At 39.7% G+C, this 19,913-nt stretch overlaps 1 protein-coding gene across 3 annotated transcripts in view; it reads right to left on the bottom strand.

Annotated features, from left to right (window-relative positions):
- Positions 1-2,732: 2,732 nt before the first annotated feature.
- Positions 2,733-19,913, bottom strand: part of TRAIP (TRAF interacting protein) — a 57,061-nt gene continuing 39,880 nt past the window's right edge. For all 3 annotated transcript variants that reach the window (XM_070738860.1, XM_070738861.1, XM_070738863.1), the window contains exons 9-16: positions 17,630-17,717; positions 10,555-10,644; positions 10,266-10,354; positions 8,542-8,691; positions 7,515-7,560; positions 6,935-7,054; positions 5,288-5,338; positions 2,733-4,158 (exon numbers count right to left, since the gene is read on the bottom strand). In XM_070738860.1, the coding sequence (XP_070594961.1) occupies positions 4,033-4,158; positions 5,288-5,338; positions 6,935-7,054; positions 7,515-7,560; positions 8,542-8,691; positions 10,266-10,354; positions 10,555-10,644; positions 17,630-17,717 (760 nt within the window). In that variant the 3' untranslated portion in view covers positions 2,733-4,032. The remainder of the gene's footprint in view (positions 4,159-5,287; positions 5,339-6,934; positions 7,055-7,514; positions 7,561-8,541; positions 8,692-10,265; positions 10,355-10,554; positions 10,645-17,629; positions 17,718-19,913) is intronic.

The raw sequence follows: 19,913 nt of genomic DNA, 5'->3' as shown, positions 1-19,913 counted from the left end.
CAGCCAAGCATCCTACTTGCTTTCCCTACCGCCTGACTGCACTGTTCACCCATTTTGAGACTGTCAGAAATCACTACCCCTAAATCCTTTTCTTCTGAAGTATTTGCTAACACAGAACTGCCAATACAATACTCAGATTGAGGATTCCTTTTCCCCAAGTGCATTATTTTACATTTGGAAACATTAAACTGCAGTTTCCATTGCTTTGACCATTTATCTAGTAAAGCTAAATCATTTACCATATTACAGATGCCTCCAGGAATATCAACCCTATTGCACACTTTAGAGTCATCGGCAAATAGGCAAACCTTCCCTACCAAACCTTCCCCTATGTCACTCACAAACATTAAAAAGAATAGGACCCAGAACAGACCCTTGTGGCACACTGCTTGTAACCTGACTCTGCTCAGAATACTCGCCGTTAACAATAACTCTCTGATGTCTACGCTTCAGCCAGCTGCAAATCCATTGAACTATCCAGGGATTAAGTCCAATCTTCACTAATTTATCAGCTCTTTATGTGGAACCGTATCAAAGGCTTTGCTAAAGTCCAGGTAGGCAATATCCACGGCACCACCTTCATCCAACACCTTTGTGACATAGTCAAAGAAATCAATGAGATTAGTCTGACATGATTTGCCTTCAGTAAAGCCATGCTGATTTGGATCCAATAAGTTATTGTTTTTTAGGTGCTGATTTATCCTCAACAGTTCTAGGAAGGTTCAACCCCAATTTGCACTATTCAGGTGACCCTGAAGGCACACAGATAAACTTCCAAGTAACCTCAACGACTCTCAGGGTGCTAGTGACCAGTTGACTGCAAAGAACATAAATCCTTCCATCCTCCACCATTTAGTCAGAACTGAAGAAGCTTCTTGGATAAGAAATGAAATTTCTTCAAGGAAAAACTAAAGTCCAGTTGCCTTTTGAAAAAGAACCTTTGGGATTACCTACTGGTAGAAAGCATACATTTACAGGGAAAATGCCAACTGAAAAGAAACTCAACTTACTAATTGGAAGAAACGAGTAAGTTACCAAGACTACAGGTAGTCCTCGACTTATAATGGTTTATTTAGTGCAGAGGTAGTTTGCTCCCGATATCCGGACCAGTTCTTTAGAATTGGTAGTGGGAATTTCTTCCCACTCACTGAATCAGGAGCAATTGCCAGTTGGCCATGCCCCCAAACCGGCTCTAATGGCGGCGCCTATGAATATAAGAACATAAGAAGAGCCATGCTGAATTGGGTCAAAATCCATCGAGTCCAGCATTCTGTGTCACATAGTGGCCCACCAATTGTCCATGGGGATCTTGAGCAGAAAGAGAAGGAAAGACCCTCCCTTTCCCCTGACACCCCCCAACAAATGGGACCCTAGGGAATCCTGCCTGCCTGAACCAACATATAGGCGGCACATGGACATCCGTTTCAATAACCACCGATACACTTGGCATCCATGAATCCACCACCTTGTTTTTTGCTTCTGCGAATGCATGTGCTCCCACGCAATGCAGAAGGAAGCGAACCGGCAGTGAGGTAAGTTAGAACTCATCCCTGGTTTAATGACCAGGGTTAATTTTAGTTGAAAATTACAGCATCACTGAAAAAAGTGACTCATGACCAATTTTCACACTTATACCATTGCAGCATCCTCATGGTCATGTGATCAAAATTCAGACACTTGGCAACTGACTCATATTTATGATGATTGCAATGTCCTAGGGACAGTGATGGCGAACCTTTTTTGGCTCAGGTGCTAAAAGAGTGCACACCTGCCCCCCCCCCCATACATGTAAACCCCTGTGCTGCTCCTTCCCTACGCATGCGTATACTGAAGCCTCTGAACTTCCGGATGGCCCGTTTGGCTATTTTCGCCTTCTCCAGGCTTCACGAGGCTTTCCTGAAGCCTGGGAAGAGCGAAAACTGCAGAAAAGAAGGCCGAAAACCATCTGGCCAGCGCATGACTGTGCTAGAGCTGACATAGGGCAACGCCTTGCGTGCCCTCAGATATGACTCCGCATGCCACCATAGGTTCACCATCATTGTCCTAGGATCATACAATCACCTTTTGTGACCTTCCGATAAGCAAATCCAACAGGGAAGCCAGATTTGCTTAATAACTCTGTTACTAACTTAAAAACTGCAGTGATTAACTTAACAACTGTAGCAAGAAAGGTCATAAAATGGGGCAAAATTCACTTAACAAGTGTCTCACTTATCAACATAAATTTTTGGCTTAATTGTGGTCGTAAGTCGAGAGCTAGCTGCACCACATTTTCAACTGAAGTGCCAGTGGAGCTGGAATGGATCTTATTTTGGGAAAAAGCTGATGAGAGTTTGTCTCTGTTTCTACCGTGCTCCTGAAACATGTTGGTTTAGTGTACAAAATTTAATCAATGAATAGAACTCTCATTAAAGTTTCTCAGAATTAAACAATCTTAATTAGAATTTTGAAATGGAGTTCTGAGGGGAATCTTGGATTCAAATGATTTTGCTTTGTGGAGTAAAATATTTAGTACGGGAATAGCTAGTTCTGATGTTTCTTCTTTTGGGTTTCCTGGTACAATAGTTGGAGAACTGATGTTATCTGCTGTATAACAAAAACAGATCTTTACTTGGAAAGGGAAGAGCTAGGTCAAAAATTCATTTAAACCATAAACATCACTAGATAACCTTTGGTCTGTTAACTGGCTGTCACAAGCAGTAAGCTAAACCACACACAGAATACATCCAACATTTAGCCCAGAACATACCCAACATTTATTCAATATTCTTAGTTAGAAGTTTCAAACAAAAGTACTCTGGTTAATTTATTGAAGGGTCAGGTACATCAGTGCCATAATAATTTAATTTTGGGCTAATGTAGACATTTTTTTCCTTCTAGAATCAAACGTTTGAATTCACTCTTAGTTAAAAGACGCCTCTTGCCAATATATTATCAAAGAAACCTAACATTTTGCCTCAGACTAGCAATATCTCTTTATCTGGGAAAATGTTTGTAGATTCCAAGGGATTTGCTCCAAATTTTAAAGCATTAAACAAAGTTGATTACAAAGAATCTAGCCCTTTCTTATGCTGAGCAAAAACACCTGAATGTTCTTGTTCAAATTTATCATGGAATTATTCTGTTCATTAGTCTGAAAGAAGGCAAGAGAAAAAACATTGTGGCACAATATTTTACAAGAAACAAAAAAAAAGAGGCCCAAATAGTGAAAACAAATATCTCCAGACATGTTCCTGTATATTTTGTATAGTTCCTAATAGGAGAGTGAAGCACTTTAAATTTGATCTCCAAATGTGCTTCGGAGAGCCCTGGAGTGCAAACGTAGTTCCATTTGCAACACCTTAAAGCAGTTCCATCTTTTCTTTGGATTGTGCAACTGAACAGGCCCAGGAAATAGTCACAGCTGCTGTAAATTATTTAAACAGATGCTACATTCACGCTCCAAGGCCCTTTCAAAAATAGGAGTTAAGACTATGAAGCACATTGAATTGTGTGTTGGAGTATAAACAGTGAAACAGAAATATGGATCAGGGAAAAAATAACCCTTCTAAGCCTATTGCTCTTTCCCCCAATCCTTCATCTCTGTAGGCAAAAGATATAAATGAAGTTATTTTCTTGACTATTTCATCATTCAAGACACTAACACAGCTTGAAAGCTGCAGAGAGAGCTCTCTTCTAATATAAAACATGACGATGTGGATAATTCATTTGCAAGCTGAGCTATCGGTGTCTTCAGTACAAATTAATACTCCCAACCCCAAATCATAATTTATAAGGATTAGAGCAGTAACCTGGAAAAACTGGCTAAAGGATTTGAGAACTGAAACATCAATTCTGTCCTGTCCCAAGGATTGGGAACATAATAAATAATATATCAGCATAATAAATCATCTGATGACCAAAGAACAATAGGGAGATCAGCTGTCTTCACTGTGCACTTATGCTGATGTAATGTAGATGGTTATCATCTACATCATCTACCTAATATAGAAGATGATCCAGGTTCTGTGCTTAATCTGAGGAGATCCATGTTTACTTAAGGAAGTTGTCCAGTTTACTCTGATTGATGCCAGAAGCAGAAGGCATTGTCCCGGTTTGCTTTGAAACAGTTCTTTTCTTGCTCTTCATAGGCAGGGGCCGAATCTCTGTTGGAAAAGTCTAAAACAAGTCAAGGAAAATAGCCAAATATATACATATACATATACATATACATATACATATACATACATACATACATACATACATACATACATACATGTTTTTATATATTTTATATAAAATATATATGTATGTTTTTCAGATGTTAAAAATATATATGAGGACTAGGAAAGCACCAAGTTAGGAAAAGCTGATCTAGAATATTTCAAATGGGAATTAATTACATTGTTTTAATTCTAGGTAACAATGGTGAGATCAAATGTTTTAACCTTCCAGTCTAGAATACCCAACACATTTACATAGGTCATATAATCCACTCAAAGAGAGAATACATTGTTTATATAAATAAAACCATGTTTTCTTATGATGTCTAGAATTCTCAGCGTCCCGGAGCCTAATAAATTCAAAGAAAGAACTGCAGTAATTTTTCTCTAGATTTATCTTCCCCCACTATCACTAGATATTTATAGCAAGATCGTTTGAATGAATTCAAAGTAATTATTACATAGAGATAATTTTCCCCTCAGTAAATTCCATTTTCCCAGCTGCTCTTGATGTTGAATAAAAGTGTTTTGAATAAAATGTGTTCTCTAAATGTCTGTGGTGATTTTCAGTCATTGAGGTCATGGTTGTCCCAAAGGTACTTTTTTCTTTGTTCAAGAGGCAACTGGACTTTCTGGTTTTTCTTTGAAGACATTTCAAAGAAGGATTAAAGAGGTCAAAAATTGAACAGCCTCCTCTCAACAAAGAGGGTGGGATACCATCATCATCCAGTCTACAATACAATTCTTTCAATAGTTCCAAGAAGCTCCATCCCAACTTGCTCCACTTAGGTGACCCTGAGTAGACACAGATAAATCCCCAGGTGACCTTAACAATGGCCACTAAAAGAATGCAAATGACCAGCTGTCTTCAAGGAGTATACATTCTTCCATTCCCCACTATCCAGCCTGAGCAGAAGAAACTTCTTGGACAAGAACTGAAATGTCTTCAAAGGAAAACCCGAAAGTCCAGTTGTCTCTTGAAAAAAAAGTACATTTGGGACAAAATTAAGCAATCTACATACTTCAGTAATATGTCCAAAACTGGAAATCAGACTTAACTTCTAATTAGTTAGCATAAAGGATACAGGCTGAATGAACTTGGTTCTGCCTCCTAAGCCATCATACCCAGTTCTTACCTAGAAAGGAGAGAATTTAGTAATTAGTTTGAGGAAGATGTTAGAAAGGGTCAAATACTATTTTTAATAGGTGACTCTATAATGTGGACAACAACACTAAAAAAATGTCTCCAGAACATGAAAAGACTCTATGAAACTGAATAAAAATGTATGGATGAAGACATCATGTATGGGTACAAGCATCACTTGTAAAGGCTTCAAAGTCCACCAGACAGGCTGCTCAGAATCACCTTGAACATCTACTGTAGATAGGTGGCAAATAAATTAAATAAATAAATAAATAAATAAATAAATACAAATAAAATACAGTGGTACCTCTACTTAAGAACTTAATTTGTTCCGTGACCAGGTTCTTAAGTAGAAAAGTTTGTAAGTAAAAGCAATTTTTCTCATAGGAATCAATGTAAAAGCAAATAATGTGTGCAAACCTATTAGGAAAGAAATAAAAGCTTGGAATTTGGGTGGGAGGAGGAGAAGGAAGAAGAGGAGGAGGACAGTCACTGCCCAAGGAAGAAGGTGAGGTGAGAGGAATCAAAAAAATACAAATCTTTAAGGCTTAAAAAAAAAAGAGGGTCTCTGAGGCAGCGAGGAGGAGCATGTGCTTCCCATGTACCCTGTGCCAGGCTGTTTTCCATACACTGCGCCAGAGAGAGAAACCCGGGTGGGTGAGAGAGGGGAACCTCCCGCTCCTTTGACTGAAAAGTGGATGCTGCTGCTACCTGCTTCCTCTTCCTTCCCATGCTGAAGAGCTCCCTTCTCCTCTCACTCGCTCGCTCTGTAGCCGGCGGCTTTCCTTCAATGTGGTGACTCCTCGGTTTGGTTGAAGCCGAGTTGATCCAGTTGGGGCGAAGTGCCCACTTTTGCCTTGGAAAATGCTCCATTTGCTTAAGGAGGCTTTGCTGGCAAAGCCTCCTTAAGCGCTACCGATAGGTTCCTCTGGCAGCCCAGAAAAGCCCGAGATGGCCGGGATTAAAGGGGGAATGGCAGGAAACTAGCCAGGCCTTCGTGCCGCTCTCAAATTTCCTGGGAAATTTTTCTGGGCTCGGGTTCTTAAGTAGAAAATGGTTCTTAAGTAGAGGCAAAAAAATCTTGAACACCCGGTTCTTATCTAGAAAAGTTCTTAAGTAGAGGTACCATTGTAACTGTGCTCCAGAGGAAATTAATAATCAGTAAAAGTGCCACTAGGGTCTACTCTAAATGCAAAAAATTACAGACTGGCCACATTTTCAAATCCCATAAAAATGTATCAAGCAGCCTCAATCAAATTAAAATGACAAATGTTGATATACAGATAGCACTGGAAGAAAGAAAGATACTTTCTTTTCAAATAATGAAAGAAGTACCAGGAATGACAGCTACAATTAGATTCTTTTGTTATACACTCTAATAGAAAACTGAGCATTAACAAGATTATTACTAAATCAACATGGTGATACCAGTAAAGTTAACATAATTTTAAAATTTGTAGGTATTAAAATATTTTTTTAAAAAATTAAAATTCCAAGACCCAAGGTCTTCATACTTTAACCATGGTATTGATCAGAAACCCTTAACCACTGGGCCCTTTTGTGTTAATCACATTTGAATGATACTTACAATTCCTGTATTTTTCTGGGGTATGCTGTTTAGAACAGTTTTCTTAGTCAGGACTGACTTTCTTATAAAAGAAGGTAAAAGATCTTCTAGATGCTCGTCATCTATGTCAGCAGAGCAGTTCTAATATTTTAAGAAGTTAAAATTAATGTACTGTATTAATATTTAAAACTAAAATTAATGTAAAATTAAAGTTAATGTATTTTCAAGTACAATATTTAATGCGCAATGAGTATGCGGCAAGTCCAGTGTTGCAGCAAAGAAACTAGCTTCTTTTAATATTTTTTGAGAACACTTTTCTTTAAATAACAGCTTTAGAGTTTTCAAAGTCAGCAGCTTGGATCCCAGCAAATAGATCATAGAACACAGAAATGAATGAATTAATGAATGAATGAATTCAAAACTGGCTCAGAGCATAGATCTCAGGCCTCAATCATCGCATTAATAGATATACCACTTAAAACATGTGTTGGACTGAAGTCAATAATGTTTGAGTAAAACTATATTTCAAAACAGGTTTGAAGGAGAATGGATTGAAACAATTATAAACAAGACAAATGACTAAATGTATTAATTATTGTACCTCCATTTTTCCTTTCAGAACTCTTGTTAAATTTGTCACAGATGCCCTAAAACAAACATATACAAAGAACACAATGTTCATAGTTGCTACTTACAGGAGAATAATGTACAAACGTTCATTTATTTCTGTAATGTAACTTAAAAGGTGAAACTTAATATATGAGAGATATTCATAACATTCAAGGCAAGATATTTCAAGCTGTGATTTGTCATAATTGTGATGATTATGGGGTACAGCTCATGAAAACCCCAAATCCCCCATCTCAGAAAATTAGAATATTACATGTGATCAATAAAAAAGGATTGTAGATAGAATAATATCGGACTCCAAAATCTCCTGGTGGACAGCTGCGTTGACCCTGGATTTAATGAAACACAGTGGATCAACACCAGCAGATGACATGGTTCCCCAAATCAACACAGACTGTGGAAACTTTTGCATCTAGTTTGGAAACCAAGAGTCCAGAGTATGGAGGAAGAATGGAGAGGCACACACTGCAAGATGCTTGAGATCCAGTGTAACATTTCCACAGTCTGTGTTGATTTGGGGAGCATATGCATAAGTAAAATCTTACTGGGACGTGCGCATGTGCACGCTGGACACCTGAAGCTGCATACACAGCACAGCGGGAACAGGAACCCCTGCCTGGTTTAAAGGATATTTGTATCTGTCTTCCATGTACCGGTATAATTCCTTGTTGTTTTATTGGGCTTCAATTATCTTTTAAATAGTGGACTTGCAAGTTATAAATTGTTCTTTCAGAACTCTTTGATGTGAAACAATTGAGATGACTTTTGTAAGACATTTATAGAAATCAGAAAAACAAGGGCAATAGTGTTTAAAAATTCAGTTATATTTGAGGCATGTTTCTGCAGGGCTGAAGAATCACTAAATTACATTTTATTTCTAAAGCGTAGGCTTAAAATTTAGGATGTTTGAAAAAATTATTTGTGGTATTTACATAAAATGGAATATCAGACAGATTGAGCAAATATAGGGATAATAAAAGTAAAGAAATTGTACTTACGGATTTTTATCTAGCTTGATTTTTTTGGCAGGAGCAACAGCTGACTTATGAGTCTTTGGAGTTTCTACATCAAAGGTAACATTTAGGTCAATCTCATCACTGTGAGCAGGTTGATGAAACTTTGGGCTAAGAAACTGTGCAGGGGCAGGGCTGTAAGGATCAATTATGAAAATACCATAACAGGGTTTATAACATGATCAAGTAGATAACAACATGAGTGCATCCTTCTCTATTTCTAGCCCATTTCACATGCTATCACCCTAACAGTTATCAAATATATCACCCTAAAAGTTATCAAATATATCAAAAGAAAAAGGCCATAAAAAAAGAATAAGTGAAATCCCATTTAAAATAAAACCATTAACAAGTATTATGTTTTCATACCTTGGATCCCGACTATGGGTACCTTTATACCCCATCTTAATATTCTAGAAAACACATCCACCCATCCACCCATCCATCCAGCCAGCCATCCACCAACCCACCATGCCCTCTCTATCTCCTTTTATTGTTTTACAAATAATTAAAGGTGGCAAATGCATCCAACACAACATATCCAACAAATATTGCTATCCTGCCTCATCAAGGTTGGGCAGTGTTTCTGGCAGGGATGAGCAAAGAATACTGGCAGTGTTCAGTAACAGTTTACAGTATACAGTACTCAGAAGAGTAACAGAAGAAATTGAAGAATTGAAAGTTTTTTAGTTCTTGGAGTTGCCTCACTCATAATATTAATAAACACAGAATATTAATCTTTTCCTACAATTATACAATTATAATCTCTAAATATTATACATATGTGCCATTTGCTTTGCCACATATCCAACATTTATAGGACCTTTCTCAGTGATATTACCTACTTATATAGGGGTATAATGCCATCTGTGAATCATTTTTAAATATTTTCCCTGATGTTTGCTGATATCATATGGAGTTGGGTGTGAGTCCATTGAGTGTCAGAAATAATATGTTCTCTGATTTGTCAGCCACTTACTTTCCATTTGTTCTCTCTCTCCCCCCCCCATCCCTCTATCTTTAAAAGCTGTTCAAATATAGAATGATTCATTCAAAGTAGAAAATGATAAAAAAAGATTCCATATATCCAGACAAGAAACTCCATATAGTAGAATACATTATTAACAACCCAGAGTTCTCACTTGATGCAAAAATGACATGTTCAAATTATATTTTAGGAATATTGTCCAAAGACCTGTTGACAAATCGAATATTGAGAAAGGTGGAAAGAAAGAAGAGGGAGCCAACAGCAAGGACTTGATTAAAGTATCAATAGGTGCAACACTGCAAATCTTGAAGGACTAGGTTGGATACAAATGATCCTAGAGAAGCTCTATTTAAGTGGTTGTCAAGAGTTGATACCAATTTGATGGCTTAGAATCAAACACATCCTATTATAAGAGGTTCTACAATACCACTGCAATTTTATTAGGATTATGTAGATACAGTATTGGTATGATAAATGGCAAAATGCTGAAGTTTATTAAAAGGGTCAAACTTTCTTAAAAGAAAAACTCTCCTACCCAAATCTGGAATATCACTGCCACCAGATCCTTAAGTGGAATAAATGGCCAAGTTAACTGATGTGATATAACAAGAAACTGCATTGTTTTGAAAAACGTGGCTCAACATTTTACAAGTGTCTGCATTTATTATACACTGCTTAGGCATAATATCTTCATTGTTTCAAATGTTCACCCTTTGCTAACCTTTCAGAGACAAGCCGACTAAGTGCTTCATTGGTTAATGATGGTACTTTTATGGTATCTTGTAGGACTCCTATCTTTTTTTTCAAACTCTGGAAAAAAAGTAGAAATTTAATTGAAAAAAATTAAAGTCAAGATATTTTCTGTTTTATACTGATTATGTGTTGACATTTAGGGAGAGAAATCTGCATGCTTTCACTTCGATGGAATTTTTTTTTGGGGGGAAGAACATTAAGTTATGAATACGGAACACAAATAATGCATTTAAACAAGGTTGAAAGGAGAGTCTTACTGTAATCTCTTTATCTGCATTTCTTAGATCCGTTTGTGTATTTTTCAATTCTTCAGTTGTTTTTTCCAACTCTAGAACAGTTTTCTGGAGCTATAGATTAAAAAATATGTCACAGAAAAACAGAATTCAATGTGGAATAAAATTACACAGTTTTATGTATCCCAAAATTACAATAATTGTGCTTAACAGAAGCACATTCCCAAATGCAATGTTTTAAAATTTATCACATTATAACAGAAACCTGAAAGAGCCAACTTGAATGCAAACAGCTCACCTATCAAAGAATAATTTCTTGTCCTATCAAACCACCTGCAGAAGGAATTTCAGGGAGGCTCATGAGAAATTATTAATGCATTCTGAAGCACTATTTTATTACTTGTAAATCTATAGTAATAAAAATGTAAATGTATCTTTGTTAGAGATAGCAAATCTTGAAATGTACTTCATCGATTGCTTTGAAATTTTGACAGAGTGTTCCATTCGAACACATCCCTTTTGATATACCTATATTATATATATATCACACCTGTGACAGGTAAAAACTGGTCAAAAACATAGGATTCCCTGGTGGAAAACATAGGAGGTGTGTTTTGATTGGCTGGTGAAAAGACAGGTAGTTGCTTTGCATGGAGAATAGTGACAAACATAGCATGTGCATTTTGATTGACTGCTGATCAACTGCCACAGGAAAGTCTCCTCAGAACATAAAGGAATCAGGTTTGGCTGCAAACCGTGGGGTTTGCCACCCATGCTTGTGTGGAACCAAGAATCTTGCAAGGTAGGTTGTTCTTATCGTATTTTGGCAAATGGATTGGGCCAGTCTCTTAAAGCGGGGTGGGGGAGAGAGGGAGGGAGGGAGAGAGAAAGATGTAGAAATGTCAACCTGCTCTCTAATGTTAATCCCTCCAAACTCTGTTATTCTGCATAAATTGAGCAGGGGGTTGGACTAGAAGACCTCCAATGTCCCTTCCAAGTGTTTATGTTTTTAACTGCCACTCAAAAGTCTCCACAGAACATAAAGGGAACCATAGATTATAACCATAGATGCAATCTGAACACTGCCATCTACTGGCTGAATAATTCTGCAGGTGTGGCAATCTACCTGTATATAAATACTATGTAAATGTTCGTTTGCTCAGGATCTAAAATCTCCGATTCTTCACCAACTGCTTTGAAAATTACCGTAAAAAGAGATTTGGCTACAATGGGGTTTGTCTCCTAAGTATTCCATACTTGGGTGGAACCAAGAACCCTGCGAGGTTGGCCTTTCTTATCATATTTTGGCAGATGGGTCGGGCTAGTCTCTTACACCAGGGCAGGGGGCAGGGAGGGAGAGATATCTACAAATGTCACTCTGCTCTGTAATGTTAATCCCTTCAAACTCTATGATATAATTGAGCAGGGGGTTGGACTAGAAAACCTCCAAGATCCCTTCTAAACTCTGTTATTTTGAATAAATTGAGCAGGGGGTTCAAAAATGTAAACATGCACTTTATCATTTCTTTCATTTTCACTTAACCAGAGTGAGCCACAGCAATGCATGACCAGGTACAGTTAGTGTATAATGTATAATGCATTTTTGTGATCCCCAGCATCTGTTGCAGTGTAACAGTTGTTTGGCTGTTGTCTTCCGTAGTACCTTGTGGAACTTGGGGTACTGCCCTCTTTGCATAAGGACATCTAGGTTAGATGGCGAGATCTCTAGATTGCAGTCCTTAGTTTGTAGCTTGCAGTCGGAAGTGGAAAGATTGTCCCAGCCACGTGCTGTAATGCAGCCATGTGTCCAGCCTCCACTTCCACAGCGCCCCCCGAGGAGGAGGGCTGTGTGGACAACTGTTGGTTCAGGAAGATTGCGTGCAGTTGAGCAAAAACATAGCAATTTTGGTCTCTCTGTATCGAATTCCTATAATGTTCTTGCGGATTTAAATAGTAAGGATGTTGGAGATATTAGCAAGGTCCCTCAGGCAGAGAATGAGGGGATGTTCAAAGGGGAAGTTGTCGCAAATGTCACCAAACCATCAAGTGCAGTTAGAAATAAAAAGAGGACACATTTTCTTGTGGGTGATTCGACTGTTAGAGGTGTTGATTTGGGACAGAGCAAGGATGTGGTGAAGGTGCTGAGGTGTCTCCCAGGGGCCACTGCCAGCAGGGACAGGAGGCGGATTACAAACATTGTTGAGGCTGTGAGTAAAGGTAATAACGTTGATGTGGTGGTGCATCTTGGCACAAATGATTTGTCCCAGAGAAATGTTAATGTAGTAAAAAGAGATTTTCAATGTCTAAGTGTGGAGCTGGGTAAAATAACTGATTCAGTGACTTTCTCAGAGGTGTTACCGGTTTGTGGCCAAGAGGATAAAACAATGTGTATCAGAGAGTTTAATGTGTGGTTAAGGCAGTGGTGTAATGCTGAAGGTTTTGGCTATGTAAGTCATGATGTCAGTAGGTGGTCTAATAGGGAGTTGTTTAAGAGGGATGGTTTGCATCCATCATACAGAGGTACCCAGGTGCTCGGTGAGGAATTCAGAACTTTTTTGGACAGGCATTTAAACTAGGTAAAGGGGACAGAGATGTAACTGATGTGGGTGATTTCTGTCCCCGACCAATGAGGATAAAGCAGTTTTTGGAAGCTTATGAAAAGGGAGCTGCAAATGAAATAGATGTAGTTGTTGATGATAAGGGGCAAACTAATAATGAAAATAATGTTCTTCAGGTAATGTGCACGAATGCTCGAAGCTTGAGCAACAAGCTCTGTGAATTAATGGCCATAATATATAGAGATAATTTGGACCTGGTTGCCATAACTGAGACATGGTTTAAGGATTCTAATGAATGGGAAATATCCATACCAGGATATACACTGTATAGGAAGGATAGAATAGAGAGAAGGGGAGGTGGAGTAGCCATTTATATTAAAGAAAGTCTAAAAACAACACTAATTCACAATACATGTCAAGATCTAGAGACTCTCTGGATTTGCATGCAAAATAAAGAAGGTTCTGTCATTAGAATTGGGGTGATCTATAGGCCTCCAGGGCAATCCGAGGAATATGACAACAAGATGGTGGATGAAATTACCCAAATGGCAGTTAAGGGAGATATTGTGGTTATGGGTGATTTCAACATGCCTGATGTTGACTGGAATATCCACAGTGCCCTTACATGCAAAAGTAAGAATATAGTAGAGGCCTTTACAGGAGCAGCTCTGGCACAGCTGGTTAAGACACCAACTAGAGGGGAGAATATTCTAGATTTAGTTTTTACGAATGGGAATTGGGTTTCAGATGTCAAGGTGGGAGAAAATTTAGGATGCAGTGACCATCTATGTTTGTGGTTTGATGTAAAAACTAATTGTGAGCAATCCTATAATGCAACCAAAGTATTGGATTTCAGAAAAACAAATTTTAATGCAATGGGGGAATATTTAGAAAATGAATTAAAGGGGAGGGATAAAATGGCAGGAGCGAGCACCCAGTGGACTGTATTAAAAAAGGCCATCTTAAAAGCCACTGGACTGTATGTAAGACAAATAACTAAAGGTAAAAGGAAGAAGAAACCGCTATGGTTTAGCAATTATGTAAGGGCTATAGTCAATGAAAAAAAGGCTGCCTATAGGAGGTATAAAGAGTCTGGAAGTATAGCTGATAGGGAGGTGTATAAAATGAGACAGAAGGAGGCGAAACAGATAATATATGCTGCTAAAGCCTCAAAAGAGGAAGAAATTGCCAAATCTGTAAAGAAGGGGGATAAAACCTTCTTCAGATATATTAGTGATAAGAAGAAGAAAAACTGCGGCATCACGAAACTTAGTACCGGGAATAATACATGCATTAATGGGAATAAGGAGATCGCTGACCATTTCAATAGCTACTTCTGTTCAGTTTTCTCAAAAGACACCGTACAAAATAATACTATAGAGGGATATAGCATTGCTTCCAGCTGTACGGATTCAGCTCCAGTGATCTTAGAAGCCGATGTCTTAGAAGAACTTGAACGATTAAAGATAAATAAGGCAATGGGTCCAGATGGCATCCACCCCAGAGTTCTTAAAGAACTCAGATCTGTCATTACTACCCCCCTGACTGATTTGTTTAACCAATCCTTGTTAACAGGAGAAGTTCCTGAGGATTGGAGAATGGCCAGTGTTGTGCCTATTCACAAGAAGGGCAGTAGAGAAGAAGCTGGTAACTACAGGCCAGTTAGCTTGACATCAGTTGTAGTTAAAATGATGGAGACTCTACTCAAAAAGAGGATAAATCAGCACCTAAAAAACAATAACTTATTGGATCCAAATCAGCATGGCTTTACTGAAGGCAAATCATGCCAGACTAATCTCATTGATTTCTTTGACTATGTCACAAAGGTGTTGAATGAAGGTGGTGCCGTGGATATTGCCTACCTGGACTTCAGCAAAGCCTTTGATATGGTTCCACATAAAGAGCTGATAGATAAATTAGTGAAGATTGGACTTAATCCCTGGATAGTTCAATGGATTTGCAGCTGGCTGAAGCATAGACATCAGAGAGTTATTGTTAATGGCGAGTATTCTGAGCAGAGTCAGGTTACAAGCGGTGTGCCACAAGGGTCTGTTTTGGGTCCTATTCTTTTTAATATGTTTGTGAGTGACATAGGGGAAGGTTTGGTAGGGAAAGTTTGCCTATTTGCCGATGACTCTAAAGTGTACAATAGGGTTGATATTCCTGGAGGGGTCTGTAATATGGTAAATGATTTAGCTTTACTAGATAAATGGTCAAAGCAATGGAAACTGCAGTTTAATGTTTCCAAATGTAAAATAATGCACTTGGAGAAAAGGAATCCTCAGTCTGAGTATTGTATTGGCAGTTCTGTGTTAGCAAATACTTCAAAAGAAAAGGATTTAGGGGTAATGATTTCTGACAGTCTCAAAATGGGTGAACAGTGCAGTCAGGCGGTAGGGAAAACAAGTAGGATGCTTGGCTGCATAGCTAGAGGTATAACAAGCAGGAAGAGGGAGATTATGATCCCGCTATATAGAATGCTGGTGAGACCACATTTGGAATACTGTGTTCAGTTCTGGAGACCTCACCTACAAAAAGATATTGACAAAATTGAACGGGTCCAAAGACGGGCTACAAGAATGGTGGAAGGTCTTAAGCATAAAACGTATCAGGAAAGACTTAATGAACTCAATCTGTATAGTCTGGAGGACAGAAGGAAAAGGGGGGACATGATCGAAACATTTAAATATATTAAAGGGTTAAATAAGGTTCAGGAGGGAAGTGTTTTTAATAGGAAAGTGAACACAAGAACAAGGGGACACAATCTGAAGTTAGTTGGGGGAAAGATCAAAAGCAACATGAGAAAATATTATTTTACTGAAAGAGTAGTAGATCCTTGGAACAAACTTCCAGCAGACGTGGTAGATAAATCCACAGTAACTGAATTTAAACATGCCTGGGATAAACATATATCCATCCTAAGATAAAATACAGAAAATAGTATAAGGGCAGACTAGATGGACCATGAGGTCTTTTTCTGCCGTCAGACTTCTATGTTTCTATGTTTCTATCTGCTTTTTAAAATCAGACTTCTGTTCTATATCTTGCCCTAAAACCCTCTAATTCAGTGATGGTGAACCTTTTCCCCTCGTGTGCCAAAAGGGTGTGCATGCCAACACCCATGATTCAATGTCCCTCCGCGCACCAAGCATCCATGCGTATGAATGCACGACGCCCATCCCCCGCTGCCCCACCCCCTGTGCATTGTGTGCATGACCCCACTGCTCCCCCATTTCCCGACTTTTAGAGGCTTTGCTGGAGCCTGGGAAGGGTGGAAATGTCCTCCCCTGTCCCCCGGAGGCCAGAAATAGTCCATTTCCTGACCTCCGGTGGGCCCGTAGATATAGCTATAGGTTTGCCATCATGGCTTTAGGTAGTTTATGTGGTAGGATGGGCAGAAAGAGAATGAATCAAAAATTATTCAGTGAATTTTCATTCTAGTGTGCAAGCTTAAACTTGGTCTTCTCCAATTACAGTTCAACACTTTAACCACTAACCAAATAATACCTTTACAATTGTATATAAATTATTGAGTTATGCCTGCACTATGTATCAATATTGAACCGGAATAATTGGCATTGTTTTGATATATTTCAGTAACCAATAAATGAAAAGGCATGTGCTCTGCTTTCTCTGGTAGTTGAGATCTTTAACTCAGTGAGTTGGGAGCTTAATTGGCTATCAATATTTCCTATACCTGCTCTTGGATATACATATATATTATGTAATAGATGTTGCTACTTTAATCATTCCTGAATAGGAACAAATAGGCATAAAAAACAGGATTTAAATGGTGATTTTTCACCCTACATCTTTTCACACAATAATTATCAAGAAACCAAAGGTGACCCAACCTCTAATTACATTAATTTTACCCAAACACATGATATAGAGGAAAGGTGCAAATGGATGACTATTGCTCAGCATCATTAAATAATTCTGTTCCATCTGCCATTCTGAATTAATCTTTTGGGCTCACATTCCTTGTATTAATTCTGAACATCCTCAGAACAGGGCATTAAGACACATCCTAATTAGGACATGTGTCTCTCTTTATTCCACTGAGATAGTGTTATTGTGAATATTTCAGGGCAGTCAATGCTTAATTAAAGAGGGTAGGGAAAGGAGCAGCTATACGATAACTTGAAATCACTACTAACAAATAGTTGCTGAACTCTTCTGGCTGACCTCTGAAAATGTTATGCTCGCTGGCGACACAGATTTTAATAAGCAAGAATTGATTGGTATAAATCACACTTCATTAGGTTTTTCACTTTATGTGTGTGTGTGTGTGTGCAGAAATTGATGAATAATTTGCCAGTATTGGGTGCGTTGCATAGTTACACGGACAAACAAACAGATGGATGAAACAGTGACAATTTTAATTAGAAGGGTTCAGCTGAACTTAACTTTCCAGTTAATAAGTGGTTACCAAACTGACTGCCATGGCCACACAAAAATGTATTTAAGTGACACTAGAGAAAATAAATTTTAAATAGATGCTCTGCATGTATCTGCAGGAATGTTAATGCAACCTTTACCTTATGATTAGCAGAAAACAACTCCTTTCTTAGTTTTTCCACTGCATCATTTGATGCTTTCCGAGATTCCTTCAGACTTTCATACTCCCTGAAAAAGTCACAACTAATCAGTCAATCAATGGAGTTTGCTTGTGAACAAGTACTTAGCTGGACAGAATAAAGACAGTAAACAAATCTGCAATTCATGATTTAAGCCGCTGCAAAAGTTCCTGTTACATATAAACAAGCACTTTCAGTGTTGAATAGGCCACATTGATTTGCACAGTGTTAACACATTGACACTACTGAGAAGGTGAGAAAGCACACTTTCACAAGGGAGTACTGTTAGATTTGGAATATGTATGAAAAGGACCGTTGAACTTACCTGAACGGTCTTCTCGATGCACTGCAAGGAGAGTCCAGGATGGGTAATTCTTCAGTCTGATTGGTAGGGACTGAGTTTAATTTAAATATTAGGCAGGTGCCGCCCCCTTAGCCCTCCAGTCTCATTAAAACGAAGGAGCAGTAAAGTCCAACACATTTATTGAACCATATGAAAAAACACAACAACTTCAAAGAAAGGAACCTTAAACCATAACATGGCCCCTGGTCCAGAACTGGGTGGGTCTGGACTCTCCTTGCAGTGCATCGAGAAGACCGTTCAGGTAAGTTCAACGGTCCTTCTCCAATGCACTTGCAAGGAGAGTCCAGGATGGGATATGCCCAAGAAAAACTTAGAGGGAGGGAGAAGGCTGGACCAGTGGCTCGGCAAAGGAACAAACCTCCTGTAGGACCCTCCTCCCAAAAGCTGCCTCTGATGAAGCATAAGAGTCTATACGATAGTGCTTTATAAAGCTTGAGGGAGCAGCCCAAGTGGCCGCCCGGCAAATGTCCTCTAAAGACGCCTGTGTCCTCCATGCCGTCGAGGTGGCGGCGCTGCGGGTCGAGTGTCCAGTGATGCCATGTGGCACCGGCGAACCTCTAGCTCTGTACGCCTCCGATATACAGTCACGGAGCCACCGGCTGATGGTCTGGGAGGAAACTCTGGACCCCAGAGAACGTGCTGAAAAGGATACAAACAAGGCCTCTGAAGCTCTGAAGGACTGAGTCCTGCGAATATAGATTTTAAGGGCTCTCCTCACGTCCAGCTTGTGCCACCTCAACTCTAAAGGGTGAGTTCCATGTGTACAAAAATCCGGTAGCACGATGTCTTGTGCCCTGTGAAAAGTGGTATTCACCTTAGGTAAGAAAGCCGGGTCCAGCCTAAGGACCACTCTGTCCGGATGAAAGCGACATAAGTCCGGTCTTGTAGACAAAGCCGAAATCTCTGAGACCCTCCTGGCAGACGTAATGGCTACCAGGAAGGCAGTCTTAAGAGTCAACAGCCGTATAGGAACCTGCCGTAGAGGCTCAAATGGAGGTGCTGTGATGGAGTGAAGCACCAAGGACAGGTCCCATGACGGGAAGCGATGAATGACTGGCCGCCCCTCTCAGGAAGTCTCGTATCCATGGATGTTTGCTCAAGGGGCGATGACTGTCCAATGTAATGATACTGGATAAAGCAGCCACATGCCGACGAAGAGTATTCGGGGCGAGGCCCTTGTCCAGACCTGCCTGCAGGTATGTCAGTACCATAGGAGGAGAAGCTACCTGAGGCTCCACCTGTCGTAGTGCACAGAACTTAGAAAAGGCCTCCCAAGTGGCCTGGTAGATCCTCCTGGTAGAAGGCCTACGGGCAGCCTGTATAGTATCGATAACCGTGTCTGGCAGAGCGTGACTCCTCAGACGTTCCCGCTCAAGCGCCACACGGTTAGCTGCCACCACTGAGGCTCCGGGTGTGACATGGTCCCCTGGAAGAGGGAGATTCGGTGGTCCGGAATCCGCCATGACGGAGCAATTGAGAGTTGCATCAGGTCTGCGAACCAGATCCGACGGGGCCAAAAGGGGGCCAACAACAGCACCTCTGCCTGCTCCTGCAATATTTTCCGAATTACTCTGGGAATGATGGAAACCGGTGGAAACGCATATAAAAGACCCGGAGGCCATCTGAGGCGCAGAGCATCCACTCCTTCCGCTCCCTGGGATGGAAATCGGGAGAAGAAGCGGGGAAGCTGGGAGTTGAGACACGTTGCAAACAAGTCCAGAACTGGCACCCCAAACCTCCTGGTGATCTCTAGGAAGATCCCGGGTTCCAGTTGCCATTCCCCTGGATCTAGTGTCTCCCTGCTGAGCCAGTCTGCACAAACGTTCTCCACCCCAGAGATGTGTTCCGCTGAAAGCGATGCCAGATTGGTCTCTGCCCACC

The sequence above is a fragment of the Erythrolamprus reginae genome, chromosome 2, assembly GCF_031021105.1.
Source record: "Erythrolamprus reginae isolate rEryReg1 chromosome 2, rEryReg1.hap1, whole genome shotgun sequence".
Taxonomy (NCBI): domain Eukaryota; kingdom Metazoa; phylum Chordata; class Lepidosauria; order Squamata; family Dipsadidae; genus Erythrolamprus; species Erythrolamprus reginae.
Note: the sequence above shows the minus strand (reverse complement) of the source record. Positions and strands in the feature narration are given on the sequence as shown.